General features: G+C 49.4%; 1 protein-coding gene and 1 non-coding gene across 3 annotated transcripts in view; one reads left to right on the top strand and one right to left on the bottom strand.

Annotated features, from left to right (window-relative positions):
- The window catches only part of INTS3 (integrator complex subunit 3), a 46,733-nt gene that overhangs the window by 22,723 nt on the left and 969 nt on the right, over positions 1–23,041 (top strand). The window contains 23 exon segments of one of the 2 annotated variants that reach the window (NM_001131437.1): positions 1,323–1,467; positions 2,510–2,639; positions 4,870–4,967; positions 7,657–7,848; positions 9,593–9,680; positions 10,359–10,438; positions 10,875–10,966; positions 11,618–11,724; positions 12,781–12,900; positions 13,286–13,415; positions 13,882–13,936; positions 14,168–14,271; positions 14,752–14,796; positions 15,005–15,124; positions 17,698–17,851; positions 18,918–18,986; positions 19,797–19,872; positions 20,141–20,254; positions 20,646–20,694; positions 21,757–21,924; positions 22,293–22,393; positions 22,592–22,664; positions 22,875–23,031. In NM_001131437.1, the coding sequence (NP_001124909.1) occupies positions 1,323–1,467; positions 2,510–2,639; positions 4,870–4,967; positions 7,657–7,848; positions 9,593–9,680; positions 10,359–10,438; positions 10,875–10,966; positions 11,618–11,724; positions 12,781–12,900; positions 13,286–13,415; positions 13,882–13,936; positions 14,168–14,271; positions 14,752–14,796; positions 15,005–15,124; positions 17,698–17,851; positions 18,918–18,986; positions 19,797–19,872; positions 20,141–20,254; positions 20,646–20,694; positions 21,757–21,924; positions 22,293–22,393; positions 22,592–22,664; positions 22,875–23,031 (2,467 nt within the window). 2 annotated transcript variants of the gene reach the window in all.
- On the bottom strand, positions 4,352–4,455 carry LOC112131498 (small nucleolar RNA U13). Its single transcript, XR_002913556.1, has one exon. It is a non-coding gene; the product is annotated as a small nucleolar RNA U13 (small nucleolar RNA).

The raw sequence follows: 23,041 nt of genomic DNA, 5'->3' as shown, positions 1-23,041 counted from the left end.
TCCAGGATTCAGGTAATTTCGTTACCTTTGCTAGCAATCTTTCTAAAAAGTGATTTTTCTTATTTGGTCCTGGTGCCAAATACGTCCTGTCCCCATACCTTAAAGCTGAATTTCCTGTACAGGCATCAGATAACAGCCAGATAACTGCCCTGTTTTCTACCCTCCAAAAAACTTACATCTTTTGGTGAAAGTCAATACCTAGAAATGTAAAACTGTGTCCTCTCCTACACCCTCCTTCTCACTCCCTTCCAAATGTTTCTAGGGCTGTGGAGTTAAAAGGTAGCAGGTAGGGGAGGAAATGTTCCCCAGTAACCTTGGCTAGTGCATGCATTCTGTGAAAAGAAAAGGCCACAGAGTCTTTTAATTAGGTGGCTTGAGTAGTTTTCCGGAATCAGGATGTGGCCTGCTTGGACTAATTAAACACCATGTCATCTTCCTGCAGTTCCCTGCCTTCCAACAGGGGTGCCAAAGCCATTACACATTGTTTGCTGGGAGGAGACAGTGTCTCAGTTTTGTCACTTAGAGACAGGATTAGAGTTTTAGGAATATCCCCACTGTGTCTTTCTCTCTACTCTTTTTAAAGCAACTGGGAACAAATCTTTCATTACCCCCTTTTTCCTCAGGGATATTCTGAAACTCATGGGAAAAGGAGTTTGCCACCCAAAATGGGGTTCTTTTTTTCAGGTTGTGATTTAGGACAGGTGACTCATTGTGTGGGAGTGGGGACTCGTTGTGTATCAGTGACTAGATAGAGCCAGGGAAAGGTTTGTGGCATGGTGAGCTGCTAATGATAAGCAGACTGAACTAGCACAGTATGTTCTCAAAACTCCAGGTCCTGAAAGGGTCTTGGCAGTCCCCACATGTTCTTGCACCACACTTAAGAACCGCTGACTTAGGGACACTTACCCAGCTTTTCCCCATAGTCTGACCTGGGTAGATACTGTGGCTTAATTCTGTCCCTAGTACCTCACATGTTGCTTGGCACATGATAGGCACTCAGTAAATGTTTGAATGAATGAGTCAACAAAGAGAGTTATTTTCTTGGAAGCTAAGTAGTTAGGTGGTAAAAAGAGATTGCTTTCATTTGGCACTTATCTTTATAGGCACTTGGAAGAGAAAATTAGGAAGTTGTCCATAGCTTAGCCAGTTGATAGTCCAAGTAGATACTAGCATGAGTGAGCAAGCAAAAAATCAAAGCATGTACTCCCAGTGTCAAATCATCAATTATTTCTGAGGCACTGTAGCCAAGCCCAAGAAGGGTAAATTGGGAGGGCAAATAGTTCTAGACAGAGCATAGGAACCAGTGTGTTTCCTCCCTGCAGGGAGTGGGTCCTGAAGAGCAGCATCCTCATTGCCATGGCTGTTTACACGTACCTCCGCCTCATCGTGGACCACCATGGGACTGCCCAGCTCCAGGCCCTGCGACAGAAGGAAGTAGACTTCTGCATCTCACTGCTTCGGGAACGGGTGAGGGAACAGGAAAAAAATAATGTGGGGAAGTGAGACTCAGGCTAAGATACCTCTGGAGGTTTATGCAGTGGAGTCAGAAATACCTTGTTAGAGATGAAGGTGCGTCAAGATCTGGTGTTTTCCATCATTCGTCAACAGATGAGGGTAGAAAGGAGGGGGAGTTAGTGTAAAATAGCCCTAATTCCTAGAAATGCTACCTGTTAAGCTGGCATCTTTGGGATTTCCCTGGTCAGCTTCAAGGATAACTGTTGTACACCACAGACATAAGCTGTCCTTGTGTGCCTACCATGACACAGTCCCCCACCTACTCTCCTGGGTAATTCCCGTGGTCTAGTGGGATTATGAATTGTCCTCTATCAGACCTCCCATGTGGCAATTAAAATTTTTTTTTACTTTTTATTTTTGTAGATACTGGGCCTTGCTTTGTTGCCCAGGCTGATCTCAAACTCCTGGCCTCAAGTGATCCTCCCACCTCAGTCTCCCAAAGTGTTGGGATTATAGGCGTGAGCCACTGTGCCCAGCCTAAAATTAATGTTAGATAAAAAGTTAAAATTCACTTCTTTAGTTGCATTAGCTACATGTTGCTAATGGGTTTCATTTAGACTACACAGATATAGACATTTCTACCACAGAATTGGACCCACAGAATTAGATACTGCAGAATTTTGTTAGACAAAATGAGTTTGAGGTTAGGGTTTCTGGGGCTCAACTTGCCAGTCCCATCCTTCTGAAACTTTAATCTTCCTTGAACTGGATTGAAACAGTTCTGGGTGGAGAGGGAGGTAGATTAATGTGAAAGCCAGCAGGGCTTCAGCACTTCCCACTAACCTCTCATCCTTGATATCAGTCCCCAGCTTCCAGCTCTCTTCCCCTGAACAGCTAGGAGCCAATCCTTTGGTTCCAGAAGAAATCATATAGTTTCTTCAACCCTCTTTCCTTCCCTCCCTAGAACATGTTGTTCCTTTGTCCTCCCTCCAGCAGGTAAACAATCCATGTTTTTATTCTCTTTCCTGTCCCCCACTTCCTCTTCCCTATCAAGTTCATGGAATGTCTGATGATTGGTCGGGATCTCGTAAGACTACTTCAGAATGTTGCTAGGATACCAGAATTTGAACTGCTTTGGAAAGATATTATCCATAATCCTCAGGCCTTGAGTCCTCAGTTCACAGGTAAGTAGGGTCTTAGGCATCCTGTCCTTGAGAGCTGGGAGTTCAATGTGTATGTCTTCCTTGAATCAAGAAGGTAGAGGTTGGTGGGTAGGAGAGTCTTTGGTGGTCAGACTTAGGAAGCTTGGGACAGGGCAAGCTTTGCCAAGTACAACTGCGAATGGCAGAGGTACAGAACAATTCATGTAGTTCCTAGACAGCCCCTACTTGGCAGACTCCAGCTGCCACATTACTGCTAAGAAAAAAGTGAGACAGGGAACTGTAGTCCTCCTCCCCTCTTCCCGGCAGCTCCTTGGCTCAGGAGGTGAGCCAGTGGCCAGTGTTCAGCTTCACGGAGTCTAGCAGGGGAGTCAGAGGTCAACTCATGAGACTGAGTCAGTAGAGGGCTGGAATTAGTCCTGTAAGAGAAGGCCCCTCCCTGGGAACAGTCTTGCCTTGAATTCCAAGGATCCAGCTTGGGCAAAATCCACTTTGGAGGAGGGAGTCTCCATGTGCCTCCCCCCTGACAAGGTCCTTTTTATATCCCTTTCCCTTTCCCAGGGTCCTGCTATGGTCTGAACAATAACTGTACAGCTTTGCTCCCCACCCCACCTCAACACACATGTGCTTGTGATCGTGCACGCACCCCCTCCCGTCCTACACACACACACACACTCTGAAGGCAGTTGTCCAGGACCTGGGAAGTCAGGAAAGAAGAAAGTGCTGGAAATTGTAGTACTCTTATATTGAACATCTATTTCATTGCTCTAAGTGCCTCCACTGTGTTAGACAAACATGTATTACCTCATTTAATCTTCTGGACAGCCCTGTGAGTATTTTAGTTTCTACATTTATACATAAAGAAACTGAGGTTTGAGGCTGGGCGCAGTGGCTCACACCTGTAATCCCAGCACTTTGGGAGGCCGAGGTGGGCGGATCACAGGGTCAAGAGTTCAAGACCATCCTGGGCAACATGGTGAAACCCTGTCTCTACTAAAAATACAAAAATTAGCTGGGCATGGTGGCACATGCCTGTATTCCCAGCTATTCGGGAGGCTGAGGCAAGAGAATCGCTTGAACCCAGGAGGTGGAGGTTGCAGTGAGCCGAGATCGCGCCACTGCACTCCAGCCTGGTGACAGAGTGAGACTCCGTCCCAAAAAAAAAAAAAAGAAAAGAAACTGAGGTTTAAGGAGATTAAGTAATTTGCCCAAGGCTGTACAGCTGGTAGGTTAGGTGACAGAGGCAGGATTTTGATCCAGGTCTTTTTTTTTTTTTTTTTTTTTTTTTTTTTGAGACGGAGTCTTACTCTGTCCCTCAGGCTGGAGTGCAATGGCGTGACCTCAGCTCACTGCAACCTCCACCTCCTGGGTTCAAGCAATTCTCCCGCCTCAGCCTCCCAGGTAGCTGGGATTACAGGCACCCGCCATCATGCCCAGGTAAATGTTGTATTTTTGTAGAGATGGAGTTTCACCATGTTGGCCAGGCTGGTCTTGAACTGCTGACCTCAAGCAATCCACCCGCCTTGGCCTCCCAAAGTGCTGAGATTACAGGCGTGAGCCACCACACCCAGCCTCTTTTTTTTTTTTCTTTTTTTTAAGATGGGGTGTCACCATGTTGCCAAGGCTGGTCTTGAACTCGTAGGCTCAAGGGATCCACCTGCCTCAGCCCCCCAAGGTGCTAGGATTACAGGTGTGAGCCACCATGCCTGGCCTTTTAAATTGTTTTTGTTCTCTCATGTCAGGCAGGTAATGTGGGGACATGGTAACAAGGTTTGAGGGAGGCACATCTCACGCATGAGTGTGAAAAACCAATAATCATGCTTATGAGCTACAATAGGATCTGGATCCACATGTTTCTGACTCCAGGGCTCATGCTCATGCCACAAATAACGTTGATTCCAGGACCCAAGGATGGGATCATCAGGAGCAGGAAGAGCAGCCAGGGTTTCCCCTATTTTTCCCTTAACTTTCTCATCTGTTACCAGTGGGAATCATGTGGGTAGGAGGCTCTGGAAGACCAGCAGAAGACAGGAAGTAATATAGCTGGGTCCTGGGGATAGTGGTTGTTTGGAGTAGAACACATAAGTGCTGGTTGGAATCCCCACCTGTGCTTGACCTCCCTTGGTCTTGTCTTGGAATTTCTCTGTGAGCAAGACTACTGGCCATCAGTACCTGGCCCAGGTTCCCAACGTGCCTTTCATTCTTTCTGGTCCTCAGGCTTCCTCTTTTCTCTTCCCTTCCACATTTGATTCAGGTATCCTACAGCTTCTTCAGTCAAGAACATCCCGAAAATTCCTAGCATGTCGTCTAACCCCAGACATGGAGACTAAACTCCTCTTCATGACATCCCGGGTAAGCTAAGGTGTTGCAGCAAGAGAAGAGGTCACACGCTGGCTGGGCTTCTTGCTTCGGTCTGTGGAGCTGTTACCATTGTTTACTAACCAGTAGAATGGTGGCTAAATGATCGTACCTGATCTACCTGGCTACTGGCTTCTTTGTCCTTTATTCATTCTATGCCTACACATTGAGCATGGTGCTAAGGATTGGGGGTACACTGTCGAATAAGAGAGATACAGTTCCAGCTGTTGTGAAGCTTTTAGTTTATCTAAAGTAGTCACTAAACCAATAATTATATAGAAATACTAGTATCATTTACAAGTGTGAAATGTTCTATAAAGGGGAGAGTGAAAGTGTTCACGCTAAGAAACCCATGATTGCTCCAGGAGAACCATGAGGTCTCAGGAAGAAAGCTATGTATGTTTCCAGACTTGACTGAATAATGGCAGAATTACTTGAGCATGTTAAAGATGCAGCTTCCTGGATCCCACTCTCCCAGATAATTTGATTGAGGAATTTGTGGGGGTTTTTTTGGTTTTGTTTGTTTGTATTTTGAGATGGAGTTTCATTCTTGTTGCCCAGGCTAGAGTGCAGTGGCGCAATCTCGGCTCACCGCAGCCTCCGCCTCTTGGGTTCAAGTGATTCTCCTGCCTCAACCTCCTGAGTAGCTAGGATTACAGGCATGCACCACACCTGGCAAATATTGTATTTTTAATAGAGACGGGATTTTTCCATGTTGGTCAGGCTGGTCTCAAACTTCCGATCTCAGGTGATCCACTTGCCTCAGCCTCCCAAAGTTCTGGGATTACAGGCGTGAGCCACTGCACCCAGCCAGAATCTGTTTTTAGCAGACGTCCCAGGCCATTCCTCTGCGGCCAATCTGGCTGTCGAGAACTGCTTTCCTAATCAGCTTTCCCAAGTCACCCAGAATAATTGTCCAGGTCTGTGTTGTACTGCGTGGTAGCCACCAGCCATGTGTTGCCATTTAAATTTAAGTTAGTCTGCAGGACTAGGTATGATAAAAATTCTTGGCCGGGCGCAGTGGCTTATGCCTGTAATCCCAGCACTTTGGGAGGCCAAGGTGGGCAGATCACTTGAGATCAGGAGTTTGGGACCAGCCTGGCCAACGTGGTGAAACCCCGTCTCTACTAAAAATACAAACATTTCACTGGGCGTGGTGGCACATGCCTGTAATCCCAGCTACTTGGGAGGCTGAGGCCGGAGAATCACTTGAACCCAGGAGGCAGAGGTTGTGGTAAGCCAAGATCGCGCCACTGCACTCCAGCCTGGGCGACAGAGTGAAATGCTGTCTCAAAAAATATATATATATTAAGTTAGTTAAAATGAGTTAAAATTAAAAATTCACAGCTGGGCGCTGTGGCTCACATCTACAATCCCAGCACTTTGGGAGGCTGAAGCTGGTGGGAACACTTGAGGTCAGGAGTTCAAGACTAGCCAGGCAACATGATGAAACCGTGTCTCTACAAAAAATACAAAAATTAGCTGGGTGTGGTGGTAGCTACTCAGGAGGCTGAGGCAGGAGAATCACTTGAACCCAGACCCAGGAGGCAGAGGTTACAGTGAGCTGAGATCGTGCCACTGCACTCCAGCCTGGGCAACAGAATGAGATTCCATCTCAAACAACAAAAAAATTCAGAGCCCGGTGCAGTGGCATGTGCGGTGGCTCACGCCTGTAATCTCAGTACTTTGGGAGGCCAAGGTGGGTGGATCACTTGAGATTAGGAGTTCGAGACCAGCCTGACCAACATGGTGAAACCCCGTCTCTACTAAAAATACAAAAATCAGCCAGGCCTGGTGGCATGTGCCTGTAATCCCAACTACTTGGGAGGCTGAGGCAGGAGAATCGCTTGAACCTGGGAGGCAGAGGTCATAGTGAACTGAGATCGCACCATTGCACTCCAGCCTGGGCAACAAGAGTGAAACTCTGTCTCAAAAAAAAATAAAATAAATAATAATTCGATATCTCAGTTACAATAGGTGCATTTCACATGCACAATAGCAACCATCATTGTTGAAAGTTCTGTTGTATGATGTTGGTCTGGAAGTATCTTTTTGTTTGTTTTTTTACCTTTTTGCTCTATCTTGGTTGATTTCTTCTGACGGGGGGAATATAAGAAGAGGGAAACCAGATCCTTTTCCTTATTTAGTGTTACTATTTGTGATCACTTAGGGTCTGTTTGAGGAAAAACTTTCTATAAGAAGGTTTGGAGAGTCTAGGCTTTGGATAATGGTCCTGTTAGGTCAGCACCAGGAAATTCTCAGTTGATGTTGGGTGGTGAACAGACCCAGCTGTTACTCTTGAAGAACATTTCTTGCTGTTCACCAGTGGCTCAAGAAAATGAGAAAAGGTTATACTTCTGACTGGAGAGTCAGTGACCAGTACAAGGAGTAAAGAGCCAAAAAATGGACTGAAGTTGCAGTTGGGGGTAAATGTAGCCTGAGGTCAGTGGCAAGAATGACTGTAACATTAGAATGCAGGGCAAGCTAGAAATTTTCAGCATTTTTTTTTTAATCAAGAAGTTCTCCTAAAGGAGGGGAGACTTATGAGACAGTATGAGCTAATGAATGAATTGTGGAGAAATGGAGGTCTAGGGCAAACCTAGAGTTGAGTGGGCTCGTTTTCCTCTGGCCAAGGACCCCACACTGTCTTCTAAGTTCTTTTTCTTGCTTCCCCTTTCCCCAGGTGCGATTTGGTCAACAAAAGCGATACCAAGATTGGTTCCAGCGCCAGTACCTGTCAACTCCAGATAGTCAGTCTCTGCGCTGTGACCTCATTCGCTACATCTGTGGGGTAGTCCACCCTTCTAATGAAGTACTGAGTTCAGATATCTTGCCCCGGTGGGCCATCATTGGTTGGCTCCTGACAACGTGCACGGTGAGGGCAAAAGATACTGGGTGGTGAAGGGTGCCTCTTCTGTGGTGTTCCCATATTTCCATTCTTCTTCCTGACTCCAGGGCCACTTGACCCCTAAGGGCCCTTCTTTCACTCTGGTCTTCCAGAGTGTCTCAGCCTTCACTTCCCTTTGTGTCTCTAGAAATTTACTTACACTCATTATTTTCCATCTGGGTTTGAGATTGAACAGGTTCATCTTCCCCATTACTGCCAACTCCCAAAAGCCTGGGTTTCTGGAGCATCCCTGTCTTTTTCATTTTTGCTTCCAGATACCATATTCAGCTATTCCTCTTAACTGTTTCTTTCTCAGATTCAGAGCTTGCATTCTTTAGACCCTCACCACCATGCCTTTTTGGCATCAGCTTTGTCTACTTCCCTTCTGTAAATGCAGCGAATCTGCAGTGGAGGCATTTCCTTTCAAGTGTTTTCCTCTCTGTGCCTAGGGTGGGAAACTATTCATTCTCTGGCATCTGGCTGCCCCCTGACCTCTTCCAACAGGGTTCCTCCTCCCCCATTTGACTGGGTCCTTGGAATGTGCTGATTCAGATATGACAACAGGCTATTCCTGGAGGGGTGGGGGTCTCTTCTTCAGGAATGTGCCTGGAGAGCCCAGAAAGGGCGGCCAAGGGGTGCTAGTCTGACTGTTGCCTCAGCTCAGGGGTGATAAGTGGACTTCTGAGTCCAAGCATTGTCCCCTATGGGAATCAGAGATATGAACTGCTGGATGTATCAAGAACCCAGGCCTGCCGAGCATGGTGGCTCACGCCTGTAATCCCAGCACTTTGGGAGGTTGAGGTGGGCAGATTGCTTGAGCTCAGGAGTTTGAGACCAGCCTGGGCAACATGGCAAGACCCCCATCTCTACAAAAAAATACAAAAATTAGCCAAGTGTGTTGGTGTGCGGCTGCAGTCCCAGGCTGAGGTGAGAGGACCACTTGAGCCTGGGAGGTAGAGGTTGTAGTGAGCTGAGGTCCTGCCACTGCAGCCTGGGTGACAGAGTTAGACCCTGTCTCAACAACAAAAAGAAAAGAACCCAGGCCTGGCCAGGCATGGTGGCTCACGCCTATAATCCCAACACTTTGGGAGGCTGAGGCGGGAGGATCACTTGAGCCCAGGAGTTCAAGACCAGCCTGGGCAACATGGCAAAACCCATCTCTACCAAAACAAAACAAAACATAAAACCAGGCAAGGTGGTGTGCTTCTGTAGTCCCAGCTACCCAGGAGGCTGAGGTTGGGAGGATCACCCAAGCCTAGGAGGTCAAGGCTGCAGTAAGCTGTGATCATGCTACTGCGCTGCAGCCTGGGTGACATGGCAAGACCCTCATCTCTACAAAAAAATAGAAAAATGAGCCAGGTGAGGTGGTGCATGCCTGTAGTCCCAGGCTGAGGTGAGAGGATCTCTTGAGCCTGGGCGGTGGAGGTTGCAGTGAGCTGAGATCATGCCACTGCACTACAGCCTGGGCAACAGAGCAAGACCCTGTCTGGGGGAAAAAAAAAAAAGGTTGTGGGGGTACCTGGCCCAATCCCTGTCCTCTGTGCTCTTGGTTAAGATCACAGAGTATTCACTCATACACAACACAAGGGGGGTGAGCATTTCACCGTGTTTCACTAGAACTGAATTTCATAGATGAAACAGCCAAGTGGGCCCTGGAATCTGTCTTGGGACTCTGAAATAGAGGGAGGTGATTGATGAAACTAGCCCTCTCTTTCTCTCCTCTCTTTTCCAGTCAAATGTCGCTGCCTCCAATGCCAAGCTGGCTTTGTTTTACGACTGGCTGTTCTTTAGTCCAGACAAGGATAGCATTATGAACATAGGTATGTGACCAGGACCAGGCGGCTCCACTTCCCCACCCCCCTAAGCCCCCACTGCCTTTCTTAGTGATAGCACTCATAAATCTCAGGGCACCGTGGAGTGGAGGCAGTTTATCTGGGAGCAGCTCTGTTGTTCCTCATCAGTTTTCCCTTGACCTAAGAAAGAAAATTGCTTTGATAAGGCTAAGCCATCACTGTACCTCCTCCCCACAGTCTGATGCATGGTCTTCAGGAGGGGAGGGCATGGGCAAAGGAAAAGGCTGTACCATGTCCTGCTTCTCCTCACCTATTACTTCCCTTCTCCGAGCTGAATGCTGGGAACAAGAAGGGAAATGAGGGCTACAAGCTGTTTCGGGGCCTGTCTGCTCAGTGGAAATGGGGGGAATAGACATAGCACTTCCCAGAGCCATTCATGTATATTGACATCCCATTTTATGGAGATAGAAACAGACTGACTTCAGCCTGGCGTGGTGGCGCGCACCTATAATTCCAGCTGCTGGGGAGGTTGAGGCACGAGATTCACTTGAATCTGGGAGGCGGAGGCTTCAGTGAGCTGAGATCGTACCACTTGCACTCCAGCCTGGGTGACAGAGCAAGACTCTTGTCTCAAAAAAAAAAAAAAAAAAAAAAGAAAAAAAAGACTGACTGATGTGAGGGGTTCTTTAATTTCACATCCTCCAGAACCAGCCATCCTGGTCATGCACCACTCCATGAAGCCCCACCCAGCCATCACTGCCACACTCCTGGATTTCATGTGCCGCGTAAGTGTTAGCGCTCTCTTTTCTCCCTATGCCTGGATGAGCAGAATTCAGTGTATCTCCCCTAATCTCCGACTGAATGGGTCTTCTCGGTATGCCTTGACTGAGAGCAGAAATGGTCGTGGGTCCTATCCCCCAAGTTAATAAATGCTTCCTTTCCATATTCCACTATCTGCAGTTGGATCTTTCCATTTTCTGTGGGGTTTCTCAATCACAGGGATGGTGACTCAAGGTAGAATCTGGTTTCCTTGGGGAGCAGCCAGGTCCAGTAAGAATTTCTCATTTGAGTGGCCTGGAATGGTCAGGAAGTCCAGTTCTCTCTGCAGCCATACTCCCCAGTGTCCCCTGATCAAAACCAAAGCAGCTTTTCAGATCTAATTCAGCGGAAGCCTCTGGATGGAGTCCTGTGCTCATTTTTCCCCTCCTTCTTCCCTTCCAGATCATTCCCAACTTCTATCCACCATTGGAGGGCCATGTGCGGCAGGGTGTCTTTTCCTCCCTCAACCACATTGTGGAGAAACGGGTCTTGGCGTAAGGAATTTGGTGGGGGAAGGAGGTTGTTTTCCCATTTTTCATTAGGTCCAGGTATATCCAAATGTTGCCATAGCACTGCTGGCCCTTTTCTCTGACAGGTGTAAAAAGTATTGGCTCTACCTCAGACTGCTGGGCATATGTCTTCTTGGCTCTTAGAGGAATTTCTCTCCTGCCATCGTATTACAAAGGTCTTCAAATGCCTTCATGTTCCCTGTTGACCCCCTTCAGGGATCTGAGTATGGTCCAGTTATACTGATTGGGCTTAGACCTATCTCAACTGCATGTTGAGTTAGAAATGAGAAGCTCTGGCCAGACACGGTGGCTCATGCCTGTAATCCCAGCACTTTGGGAGGCCAAGGTGGGCAGATCACCTAAGGTTAGGAATTTGAGACCTGCCTGGCCAACATGGTGAAACCCCGTGTCTACAAAAAATACAAAAATTAGCCAGGTGTGATGGTGCACACCTGTAATCCCAGCTACTTGAGAGGCTGAGGCACAAGAATCGCTTGAATCCGGGAGGTGGAGGTTGCAGTGAGCCGAGATTGTGCCACTGCACTCCAGCCTAGGTGATGAGAGTGACACTCTATCTCAAAAAAAATAAAAATAAGAGAAGCTCTGATATTGACCTTCATCATGTTCCCCATTTAGACACCTAGCTCCCCTGTTTGACAACCCTAAGTTGGATAAGGAGCTGCGGGCAATGCTGAGGGAGAAGTTTCCTGAGTTCTGCAGCTCACCCTCCCCACCTGTGGAAGGTATGAGGCCCTCCCATTCCATCACCTGTGTCAAAAGAGGGGCAAGACAACCAGGCCTTCAGGCCAGAGCCCCTTTCAGGATGTCCCACACAGTTCTCCACTTCCGTGACACTGTCCATCATAGTTTTTCCTTCCTCAGTTTATCTTTTTTATTCATTTTTGTGTTGTCTGTCTTGATTCTCTTGCTTTATCTAATCTTATTTGACTTGCTCATCTTTCTTGTTCTCTTAACTCTTTTCTCCTAGTAACTCCTGCTCAGTAGTTAGAAGGCTTTCATGTAATATTTACAATATTTATTTCACTTTAACTTGCCCATCTCTTCTCTCTTCCCAGCTCTAGGCCCTGGCCTCTGATGACAGTTTGTCATGTTGGGCCTCAAACCTTGCTCCCAATTCAACTGCCATCTCCTTACCACACATACACACCTTGTTTTGGGATAAGGGTCTAAGTCAAGTAGTATTTTCCAACTTGGTTTTAAATTAAAGAGCACTTGGAGGCTGGGCATGGTGGCTCATGCCTGTAATCCCAGTACTTTGGGAGGCTGAGGTGGGCGGATCACTTGAGGTCAGGAGTTCAAGACCAGCCTGGTCAACATCATGAAACTCCGTCTCTACTAAAATACAAAAAAATTTGTATTTGGTGGGCACCTATAGTCCCATCTACTCAGAAGGCTGAGACATGAGAATTACGTGAACCTGGGAGCGGGAGGTTGCAGTGAGCCGAGATGGCGCCACTGCACTCCAGCCCAGGCGACAAGAGTGAGACTAGCACTTGGGACTGTCCCTGATGTTACTGTAGTTACCAATCCTAATGAGCTGAGCATAGAGGAGTCATGTCCTGTGTTGCTCTTATTCCTGGCAACATCCCTCTGCAGGTCATGGAGGGTTGTGAGGACAAGAGGTTTGTCAAGAGGTTTGTCCTCCCAGGGTCAGTATTCCATTTAGATGATAAACTCCTTATTCTCTCACTTGCCCTCCACTCTCCCTTCCTAGAAGCATGGGGCATGTTAGAGGACCCAGGAGGCCATTAAATGCCTCATCTTTTTTTACTCCCAAGTCAAAATTGAGGAGCCAGTTTCCATGGAGATGGACAACCATATGTCGGATAAGGATGAGAGTTGCTATGACAATGCAGAGGCAGCCTTCAGTGACGATGAAGAGGATCTCAACAGCAAAGGTGAGGCCATCAGCAAGGGCTAGTTCAGGGTTGTGTCAGCCCTGAGAGGACCAGTTCCCAGAAGCAGCCTCTCTGCACTCTTCCTGTCACCCTTATTCCTGTGAGTTAAAGTTTTGTTCACAGGGTGTCTGGATGAGACTCCAGAGTGCACAGCCCTGCACTTAACACTCAAGGCAGGAAGGAAAAAAGAAGTGGTTCCTGCCCTTGTTTGCTTGTAAGAGCTAGTACATGTGCACATTCAGGGAGATGCTTCAGGCACTCACACAGCATTGAGGAAACAGGTGCACACTTAGGGCATGTAAAGAAGGGGATAAGTGGTTGAGGGGACTGTCTCTGTTGCTGGCATCTGGGCAAACTGACTTCTTTCCCAAATCACTCCCTTTAGGAAAGAAGAGGGAGTTTCGCTTCCACCCTATCAAGGAGACAGTTGTGGAGGAGCCAGTTGATATCACCCCTTACCTTGACCAGTTGGATGAGTCCCTGAGGGACAAAGTACTCCAGCTACAGAAGGGGAGGTGGGTACAGACCCTGTTCTCAACTTCAGGAGGTTCAGCCCCAGGCTCTCTACCTGGTGCTTAATGGGTATAGCAGGAGATGGGGGTTGGAGGCAAACATGATAGGAGTGTGTGGAGAGGTAGCTGAAGCTTCATGAGGGAGTTCTTCTGCAATTTATGTTAGGGAGTATGAGCTGGGAGTGGGGCAGCCTCATTCCGTAACACCTTGAGTTCCCACTCTGCAGATTCATGGGCGAAGAACTGAGAACCAAAGCAGGATTGGTGGGGATTTTCCTTTTCTTTGGGCCTCTGCCCAGAGAGCAGCCAATTCTGCCCTAAAGCCTCCCCATCCAAGCTGGGATTTTACACAGAGCTCCTTTGTTTTGTCTCTGTGCATGTGAGTATGCTTGTGCACTGTTCTGGGTGTGTGTCCTGCCCTCTGCTATCATTTATGTCCCTGGGATTTCCTCTCATTTCTGTCCTGCAGTGATACGGAGGCCCAGTGTGAGGTCATGCAGGAAATTGTGGACCAGGTCCTGGAGGTGAGGAGGAACCCAACCCCTTAGGGAGGAAGCAGCCTAGCCTGCTTAGCTTACACGTCTCCCAGGGAAGACAACTCACTTTTTCCCACCCCTAGATGTGTCCCTCTTATAGTGGGGAGGAGAGCTTGCTGATCCTGGAGGTGGAAGCAGATGAGTTTCAAGACTGGGATCGTGGGGACAGGAGGGCTTGGGTGTAGGTAGTGATTCTCCCTCCCTTGTCTCATCACCCAGGAAGACTTTGACTCGGAGCAGCTGTCTGTCCTTGCTTCCTGCCTACAGGAGCTCTTCAAGGCCCACTTTCGAGGGGAGGTCCTGCCCGAGGAGATTACTGAGGAGTAAGGCTCATCTTCCCTCACTCCAGAGCCTCAGGAGCCAGAGGGTGCTCTTAACAGCCTGAGTCCAAGAGACCCCTTACTGTAGACTTGAGAAAAATCTGTTCACTTGGTGTTTTTATTCTCACATGTACCAACTCATTTAAACAAGAGCTTATTTTTACCTGCTGAACACCATGCGTACTGGGGAGGTGGACTAACATCCCCTCCTCATGCTTCCAGCCCTTGCTGCTGGGCCCAGTAACTCTAATCTGCTGAATTAGGTGTGATTGGACCCTGGCCTGGAGCCTGTCTCCAAAGGGCAAGAGCGTGGTCCCATGTTAGGAACCTGTTTTCTCTGTTACCTCTGCTCCTGCGGAGCAGCAGGAAGTTTGCCTTTTGAGTAGGGAAGGAGCGGGCTAGCATCTAGCCTCCAGCTGGTCCTCCATATGTGCCAGCAGCCCCCCCTCACATGGATTCTCAAATATAACCCTCTTCTTGTAGGTCCCTGGAGGAGTCTGTAGGAAAGCCTCTGTACCTAATATTTAGGTAAGCACACAGCTATAGGAGATACTGTTCTACCCTCCATCCTCCCTGACAGCACACACATGTGCTCCTGTCCTGGGGTAATGGGACTCCCTTTCCAGGGAGGAGGACATGTGCTGTGGGCACAGACAGCCCATGCCACCTGAGAAACTCCATGGAGAGTCTTCCCTGGGTAAAGCTCTGTTCCTCTCCTCCCCTGCCCCACCTCCAGGAACCTATGTCAGATGCAGGAAGACAACAGCAGCTTCTCTCTGCTTCTAGACCTTCTCTCCGAGCTATATCAGAAGCAGCCCAAGATTGGCTACCACCTGCTCTACTACCTGAGGGCCAGGTGGGTATGGTCCCCATGTTTCAAATGGTGTCAGAACATATCCTGGAGAGCCTCTCTTCCACACACTGACTCCCCCACACCAGGGCCTTCTTTGTGGGTTTGTTTGGTTGAATTCGTTTGTTTTTAAGAGACAGCATCTCACTCTGTCACCTGATGACACTGCAGCTCAGTGCATGTCACTCACTGCAGCTTCAAACTCCTGGGCTCAAGCCATCCTCCCACCTCAGCATCCTGAGTAGCTGGGACTACACAGGCATGCACTACCATGCCCAGCTAATTTTTAAAAATTTTTTTGTAGAGACAAGGTCTTACTTTGTTGCCCAGGATGGTCTCAAACTCCTGGGCTCAAGTGATGGTCCTGCTTCAGCCTCTTGAGTAGCTAGGATTACATACAGGCATGCGCCACCATGCCGTTATTGGTTTTGGGTTTTTTTTCCCCCTACTCTCAATAAGCCTTGTGTACTCCTAAGGCTTTTTCTTAATTTAAATTTTTATTTATTTATTTTTTGAGACAGGGTCTCACTCAGTCACCCAGGCTGGAGTGTAGTGGTACAATCTCAGCTCACTGCAACTTCCACCTCCCGGGTGCAAGCAATTCTCCCACCTCAGCCTCCCAAGTAGCTAGGACTACAGGTGCCCACCACCACGCCCAGCTAAGTTTTGTATTTTTGGTAGAGACAGGGTTTCTCTATGTTGGTCAGGCTAGTCTCGAACTCCCGACCTCAGGTGATCTACCTGCCTTGGCCTCCCAAAGTGCTGGGATTATAGGTGTGAGCCACTGTGCCCGGCCTCAATAATCTTTTAGTATATTCACAAAGTTATACAACTATCACTACTATCTGATTTAGAAAGAACATTTTTATCACCCCAGAAAGAAATCTCATACCTATTAGCAATCACTTTGCCATTTTCTCCCCTTCACCCAGCTGCTGACAACCACTGATCTGCTTTCTGCCTCTATAGATTATTTTGGACATTTTCAGATAAATGGAATCAAACCGTATGTGATCTTTTGTGACTTGCTTTTTTTTTTTTTTTTGTTGGAGACAGAGTCTCGCTGTGTCGCCCAGGCTGGAGTACAGTGGTGCGATCTTGGCTCACTGCAACCTCCGTTTCCCAGGTTCAAGCGATTCTCCTGCCTCAGCCTCCCAAGTAGCTGGGATTACAGGCACAGATCTTCACGCCCAGCTAATTTTTGTTTTGTTTATGTGTTTGTTTTGAGACGGATTCTTGCTCTGTCACCCAGGCTGGAATACAGCGGTATGATCGCAGCTCATTGCAACCTCCGCCTCCTGGGTTCAAGCAATTCTCCTGCCTTAGCCTCCCGAGTAGCTGGGACTACAGGTGCACGCCACCACATCCAGTTAATTTTTGTAGTTTTTGTAGAGATGGGGTTTCACTGTGTTGGCCAGGCTGGTCTCGAACTCCTGACCTCAGGTGATCTGCCCACCTTGGCCTCTCAAAGTGCTGGGATTATAGACGTGAGCCACCGGGCCCAGCCATTTGTATATTTTCTTTGGAGAAATATCTATTCAAAAATTTTCCTATTTTTAATTGAGTTATTTGTCTTTTTATTATTGACTTTTAAGATTTTTTTTTTTTTTTTGAGGCAGAGTCTCGCTCTGCAGCCCAGACTGGAGTGCAGTGGCACGAGCTCCACTCACTGCAACCTCCACATACTAAGTTCCAGCGATTCTCCTGCCTTGGCCTGCTGAGTAGCTGAGATTACAGGCGCACACCACCATGCCCGGCTAATTTTTTTTTTTTTGTATTTTTAGTAGAGACAGGGTTTCACCATGTTGGCCAGGCTGGTTGGCCAGGCTGGTCTTGAACTTCTCACCTCAGGTGATCCGCCCTTCTCTGCCTCCCAAAGCACTGGGATTACAGGCATGAGCCACCATACCCAGCCAACTTTTAAGAATCTTTTTAAGATTTTGTAGCATACCAAAAGAGTTCTTTATATATTCTGGATACAAGTCTCAGACATAATGATTTGCAAATATTTTTTCTTCCATTCTGCGAGTTTTAACTTTTTTGATAGCATCTTTTGAACAAAAAGTGCTAACTTTTTATGAAGCTAAATTTGTCTATTTTTTTCTTTTACCACTTATGTTTTTGTTGTCATGAAGATTTATTCCTGTTTTCTCTTCTACAAGTTGTGTGGCTTTAATTCTTACATTTAGGCCTACAAGCCATTTTGAGCTAAGTTTGTATATGCTATGAGGTGTCATTGCCCTCATGGTTAGAGCCCAGAAAGCAAGAGAGAAAGCCTTCTCCAGCCTGACCTGAGCCCTCCCTCTTCTGTTCCTGACTCTCATCCGGCAGTAGCTTCGCTCACTGATCATGGTTGGAGCCCTTCTGAGCTCTGGGGAAGGATGGACAGAAAGAAGAGTATCCCCTGGTTCCCCTGAGTTATCAAGCCCCTGCGGGAGGCCGTTGGGAGGGACATGAGGCAGATTAGCACAGGGCATCTGGAGCCAGCAAAGCAGTTTTAGAGCAGGAGCCTGCTTTGGGGATGCTTGAAGGTGGGCACTCGGGTCAGGCTGCTGGCTCAGGCCCAGCTGGTCTTGCAGCAAAGCCGCCGCAGGGAAGATGAACCTGTACGAGTCATTTGCCCAGGCTACCCAGCTGGGCGATCTGCATACCTGCCTGATGATGGACATGAAGGCCTGCCAGGAGGACGATGTGCGGCTCCTGTGCCACCTCACACCCTCCATCTACACAGAGGTCAGTGCCTGCATCCGTATCTGTGCCGGGGGGGCTCACAGGAACACACCTCAGTGAACACTGTGAGCACACACAACCCTGAACCCTCTTTTGTTCATCCCCACTAACCTAGGTGGGCCATTGCTTCCCACACTCACAGCTGTCCCCTTCTTCCACTTCTCTTTATTAGTGGTTAAGACATTTCTAAAACTCCCTGAATTCCTATACTTCGGTGTAACTGATGTGCATTGGGGTCTGAGCCTATATACTTGGCTTCTCAGATTGGGCCCCATCATCTGGACCCAGGACAGATCCCACAAACCAGATCCATGTTCATATGTCCCAGACCCTCTTGTCCTCTGATGGCTCACCCTTGCTTGGATTCTCTCTGATAGTTCCTGATGACCAGGGCTTCTGTAGTGGAGACTCACTTTCATTTCCCCTGATTCACTCACACTCTAGGAACTGGGACATAACAGGTATCGGCCCTTTCTCCTCTTGGTAGAAGTTCCCAGGAAGAGGGAAATGAGGACCCAGGGCATGACAGGAGGAACTGTGATTTCAGCCGAGTACTGGAGGGAGGAGGGGTGCAGATGCTGGACACAGGGTACTTCCCTCCCCCTTCTCTAGATGAGGCCCTGCCTACCCCACACACCTCCAGACATAAACTCTCTACACCACCTCTTTGGCCAAAGGTCAGCACAGGTTGGACTTCTTTGCTGCCAGGGATGCAAATATTTCTTCTACCACTGCTCCCACACAGAATCAGCAACCATGGCCAGTCCTCTCAGCTCTGGCTTTATCTCTAGTAGTTCCCCATTCCTTTCTGTGCACACACGCTTTGGGAACTATCAGAGGAAACCCACACCCGTGATGATGTGCACACATAAATAACAAAACTTGGGGTCTTCAAGTTCTTGAAGTCTTCCAGCATCATAGCTGTTGGATCTCTGTTTAGGGGTTTATTTTAGGGCCTATGTCTGGCTGACCCAGTCAAATCTTGAGATGTAATAAGGAAGGGGAGTGGGCTATGGGATGAAAGCTGAGGAGCCCACCCCGGACTCTTCCCCTCTCTTTTTCCATTTAGTTTCCAGATGAAACCTTGAGGAGCGGAGAGCTGCTGAACATGATCGTGGCTGTTATTGACTCTGCACAGGTGAACATTGAGCTCTGACCTCCCCAGAAAGATCTGGGAGGCAGCATTAGGGAAATAGGGCCTCTGCTCTCCCTCTAGGCCTGCAGACAGGGAGCCCATGCCTCCCAGGCACCCTCCCTCCTGGCTACAGTGGCGTGCACTTTCAGCCATGGGGCCTGGGAAGGAAAAGTGGAACCCAAGCAAGGCAGGCTGAGGTTAGGCCAGTCCTGCCTGGAGTTCCCCTTATTCTCCATATTCTTTGGGCACTCCTGTTCCACAGCAAAAGCTGAGGGCGTTGTGATTTTAGCTCTCAACTGGCCTTTCCTTTGGCTCGGAATGAAAATGGTCAGACCATTTCTACTTGACCTTTTTACCACACGTAGGTCCCCAAGAGGCTGTAGCTTTGCTTGGGTCCTTCTGAGGCCTGCACTGGGATCCCATTTCTCCTCCTCTCCACTTAGTTCCCATTCATAAAAGAGGAGGCTTAGCACCCAAGAATCCTCCTTCCTCCGTCTTTACCCTGCCCAACCTGCATCCAGAGCCCAGCCTCTCAGGGTCCTTTCCTCCTCAGGCTTAGACCAAGGCTGTAACTATTTTTGCCCAAAATAGTCCTAAGGTTCCCACTCAGGCCTGTGGCTACTTTATCAGCCCCTTTATCCTTCAGAGATGGCAGCATTCATTGTGTGCCATCTCCTTCCCATTCCTTTAAACTGGGCCTTCACTTCCTCTAATTTTTTTTTCCCTTATGAGCCCTCCTGCGTCCCCCTCCATACTAGCTTTCTGGCCCCTTTCAGAGCTGATGGGTTCTGCCTCCTTCCTCCACCTCTTTAGCTCCAGGAGCTGGTCTGCCACGTGATGATGGGTAACCTGGTTATGTTTCGAAAAGACTCAGTTCTCAACATACTCAGTAAGTGATCAAATCTTTAGGTGCCTGGGAGAGGAGAGGAGGGCAGGGTGTCAGTCCTGTGTATTTTACACTATCAGGAAAGCTGGTTCTGGGGCTGGGAAGTTAAGGGGACAGAACTGTACTCCACCCTGGTGCGGTCTGGGGCAGTGTCTTTCTGGATCTGTCCTACCTCTGTAACATCCCTGCTTGGGGTGCTGGTAGTCAGTGGATTAGGGGGGTATGTGTGTGTATGTGTGCTTGAGAGAGATGTTTCTTTTGTCTCTTCCAGTTCAGAGCCTAGACTGGGAGACCTTTGAGCAGTATTGTGCCTGGCAGCTCTTTCTGGCCCACAATATTCCCCTGGAGACCATAATCCCCATCCTGCAGCACCTCAAATACAAGGGTGAGTAGGCTTTTGGGTAGGGAGCACATCAGATATGACACTTCCTATACAGTTAGGGCAAGGCTGAGGCCTCTAGGCTTCTAGGATGAGCCCAGATCCATTGTCCTCCTTCCCACCAAAGTGCACAAGGGCAGGCTCTCTGTCAGCCACTTTTGTTCTTTAGGCGAGTCCTGTGGGCCCACCATGAGCCATGCTCTGGGCTGGGGCTCAGGTGGCTCAGGGACTGATAGGAGTGGGGTAGGGGATTCTTCCTGGGTAGGGGATTCTTCCTGGCTCCTCATCAAAGACTGTCCTTATTCCCTCCAGTGGCTATTGGGGAATGAGAGAGGTCCCCAGATTCCATCCTGGAATCATACCTTCCCCCTGAACAGCCTCTGCCCTTCCCTCACAGAGCACCCAGAGGCCCTGTCCTGCCTACTGCTTCAACTCCGAAGAGAAAAGTGAGTTCCACCTCTGGGGCTCTTTAGCCCTCAGTTTTAACATCCCAAGAGCTGCTGTGGTCTAAAGGGCTTCTGTCCTGCTCCTTATTGCCATATTTTTTCCTGTCGTTAACATCTGCTTATTCTGCCCTTCCCCCAACGTGACTTACAAATGAGCAGCTCCCTTGGGATCTGGGCTTCCTCTCGACTTTACCCCCCTGCCCACCAGGAGCTGCCCTCGGAGGTGGGGAGGTGGGGACCGGACATCCCTGTTTCCTGCTGCCACAGCAGTTCTAATCCCTGGTGGCTCCTGCTCCCCGCCGCCCTCCCGCCCCCACCACCCCATGCTCCTGCTGGCCACCGCACAGCTAATCCAAGAGGAGGGAGGGTCAGGGTAGAGGGGTCACGCACCATCCTCTCCCTCACCCTGTGCAGAGCAGAGCCAGCTGGACCTACTGTGCCTTGACGGGGTGGGGCAGAGAGGGAGAGGGTGGCAGCCCCCTCTTCCCGCAAAGCCCTTTAGCAACATCCCCCGATAAATGGGGCAGCAGCTGTGTATCTTATCCTTCCTACCTTTCTGCCTTCCTTCCACCCTTTCTGCTCTCTTGCCTGAGAGACTAGAAAAGGTACAGAGTGTCTTAGAGGAAGTGGGAAGCTTGGAGGCTGTGTGGGGCTGTGACTTCACAACCCTCTCCTGCCCCCTTCCTCCAGCTGGAAGCCAGGTTGGCCCACAGCTTTAGCAGGGTAGGGGTAGGGGAGCATCCGCATGCCACATGCTTGTGCTTCTGCCTCCCAGGCCCACTCCCTGACTGTTCTAGGGGAGGAGGAGGAGAACTGAGGGTCCTCCTTCCCAACACACACACGCACACGCCTTCTACCACAGCAAGTGAAGAATCTCACTTCTTCTCTCCTGGCTTCCACAGAGGATGAAACCAGGCATTCCTTGGCCTAAAGAGAAGAGGGAGAGGGATGTGAGAGTAGTGGGTGGGTGGGGAGGCCAGGGCTTGGGAAATAAGTGGGAGAGACCCAGCATGCCCTGTGGCCACTGTGCAAGCAGCACCCAGTGCCCCCTTCCTCCCCCAGGCCCAGCGAGGAGATGGTGAAGATGGTGCTGAGCCGGCCCTGCCATCCTGATGACCAGTTCACCACCAGCATCCTGCGGCACTGGTGCATGAAACATGACGAGCTGCTGGCCGAGCACATCAAGTCCCTGCTCATCAAGAACAACAGCCTGCCTCGCAAGAGACAGAGGTGGGACACGGTCCCTGTCTACCCTCCAGGCCATGGCAGTCTGCAGTGATTGCTGTCCGGTGGTGGTGGTGGTGGTAGTGATGGGGGCCAGTGCTGTCCCAGCCTGGTTTGTGGGCGACATCTAGTGGTCCGAAGCCACATGGCATGCGAGACCGCTGTGGCCCTTTCTCCCCATCTTCCAGTGCCCCTGTGGCCAGGATCCCCTGTTCTAGGCACACCTTTCTCACCCAACCCCAGCCCTCCCAGGCTGCCTATCCTGTTCCCCATGTAGGCTGCCTCTGTCTTAAGGGGGCCCCGGCGGGTGGAGGGTGTCTCGCACTCTGGAACCCTCCCACACTCAGACTCTGGCTCTGGTGATTCCTGCACAGCCTGAGGAGCTCTAGCAGCAAGCTGGCCCAGCTGACTCTGGAGCAGATCCTGGAGCACTTGGACAACCTGCGGCTCAACCTGACCAACACCAAGCAGAACTGTATGCCTTCCACCCTCAGCGTCCAGTGTAGACGATGCTGCCCTGGCCCAGACTACGCCTGGAGCCAGGCTGGGGGCAGGGGCAGGACACCCGGGGCCACAACCCATGCTCAGGATAAAACAACCTGTGGGTGCTGTTTAATAAGCTCCCAAACATCTGATTGTTTTTCCTTCCCTGCTCTCCCTTTTCTTCCTCTAGTTTTTAGCCAGACCCCAATTCTCCAGGCGCTGCAGCATGTCCAGGCGAGCTGTGACGAAGCCCACAAGATGAAGTGAGGCTCCTGCCACTTTGGGCCTTCGAAAGTAGTAGGGGAAAAGCCTAAGGGAGAGGAAGCCTGCTAGGGACATAAACGTAATGGCCAACAAGACCTTAGGGTCCAGGGTTGAAGAAAAAGAGGCCTAGGCCTGGGGGCAGAGAAGAGGATGGGAGGTGCCGTAGGAGCAGCAGGCTCCCACTCAGAGCTGCCGCTCCTCTTCCTTAGATTCAGTGATCTCTTCTCCCTGGCGGAGGAATATGAGGACTCTTCCACCAAGCCACCCAAGAGCCGGCGAAAAGCAGCTCTGTCCAGCCCTCGAAGTCGAAAGAATGCCACACAGCCTCCCAATGCCGAAGAAGAGTCGGGCTCCAGCAGTGCTTCAGTGAGAGCCC

The sequence above is a fragment of the Pongo abelii genome, chromosome 1 (genome assembly GCF_028885655.2).
Source record: "Pongo abelii isolate AG06213 chromosome 1, NHGRI_mPonAbe1-v2.0_pri, whole genome shotgun sequence".
In the NCBI taxonomy this organism is placed as follows: Eukaryota; Metazoa; Chordata; class Mammalia; order Primates; family Hominidae; genus Pongo; species Pongo abelii.
The sequence above is the reverse complement of the archived record's forward strand: the minus strand, read 5'-3'. Positions and strand labels throughout refer to the sequence as shown.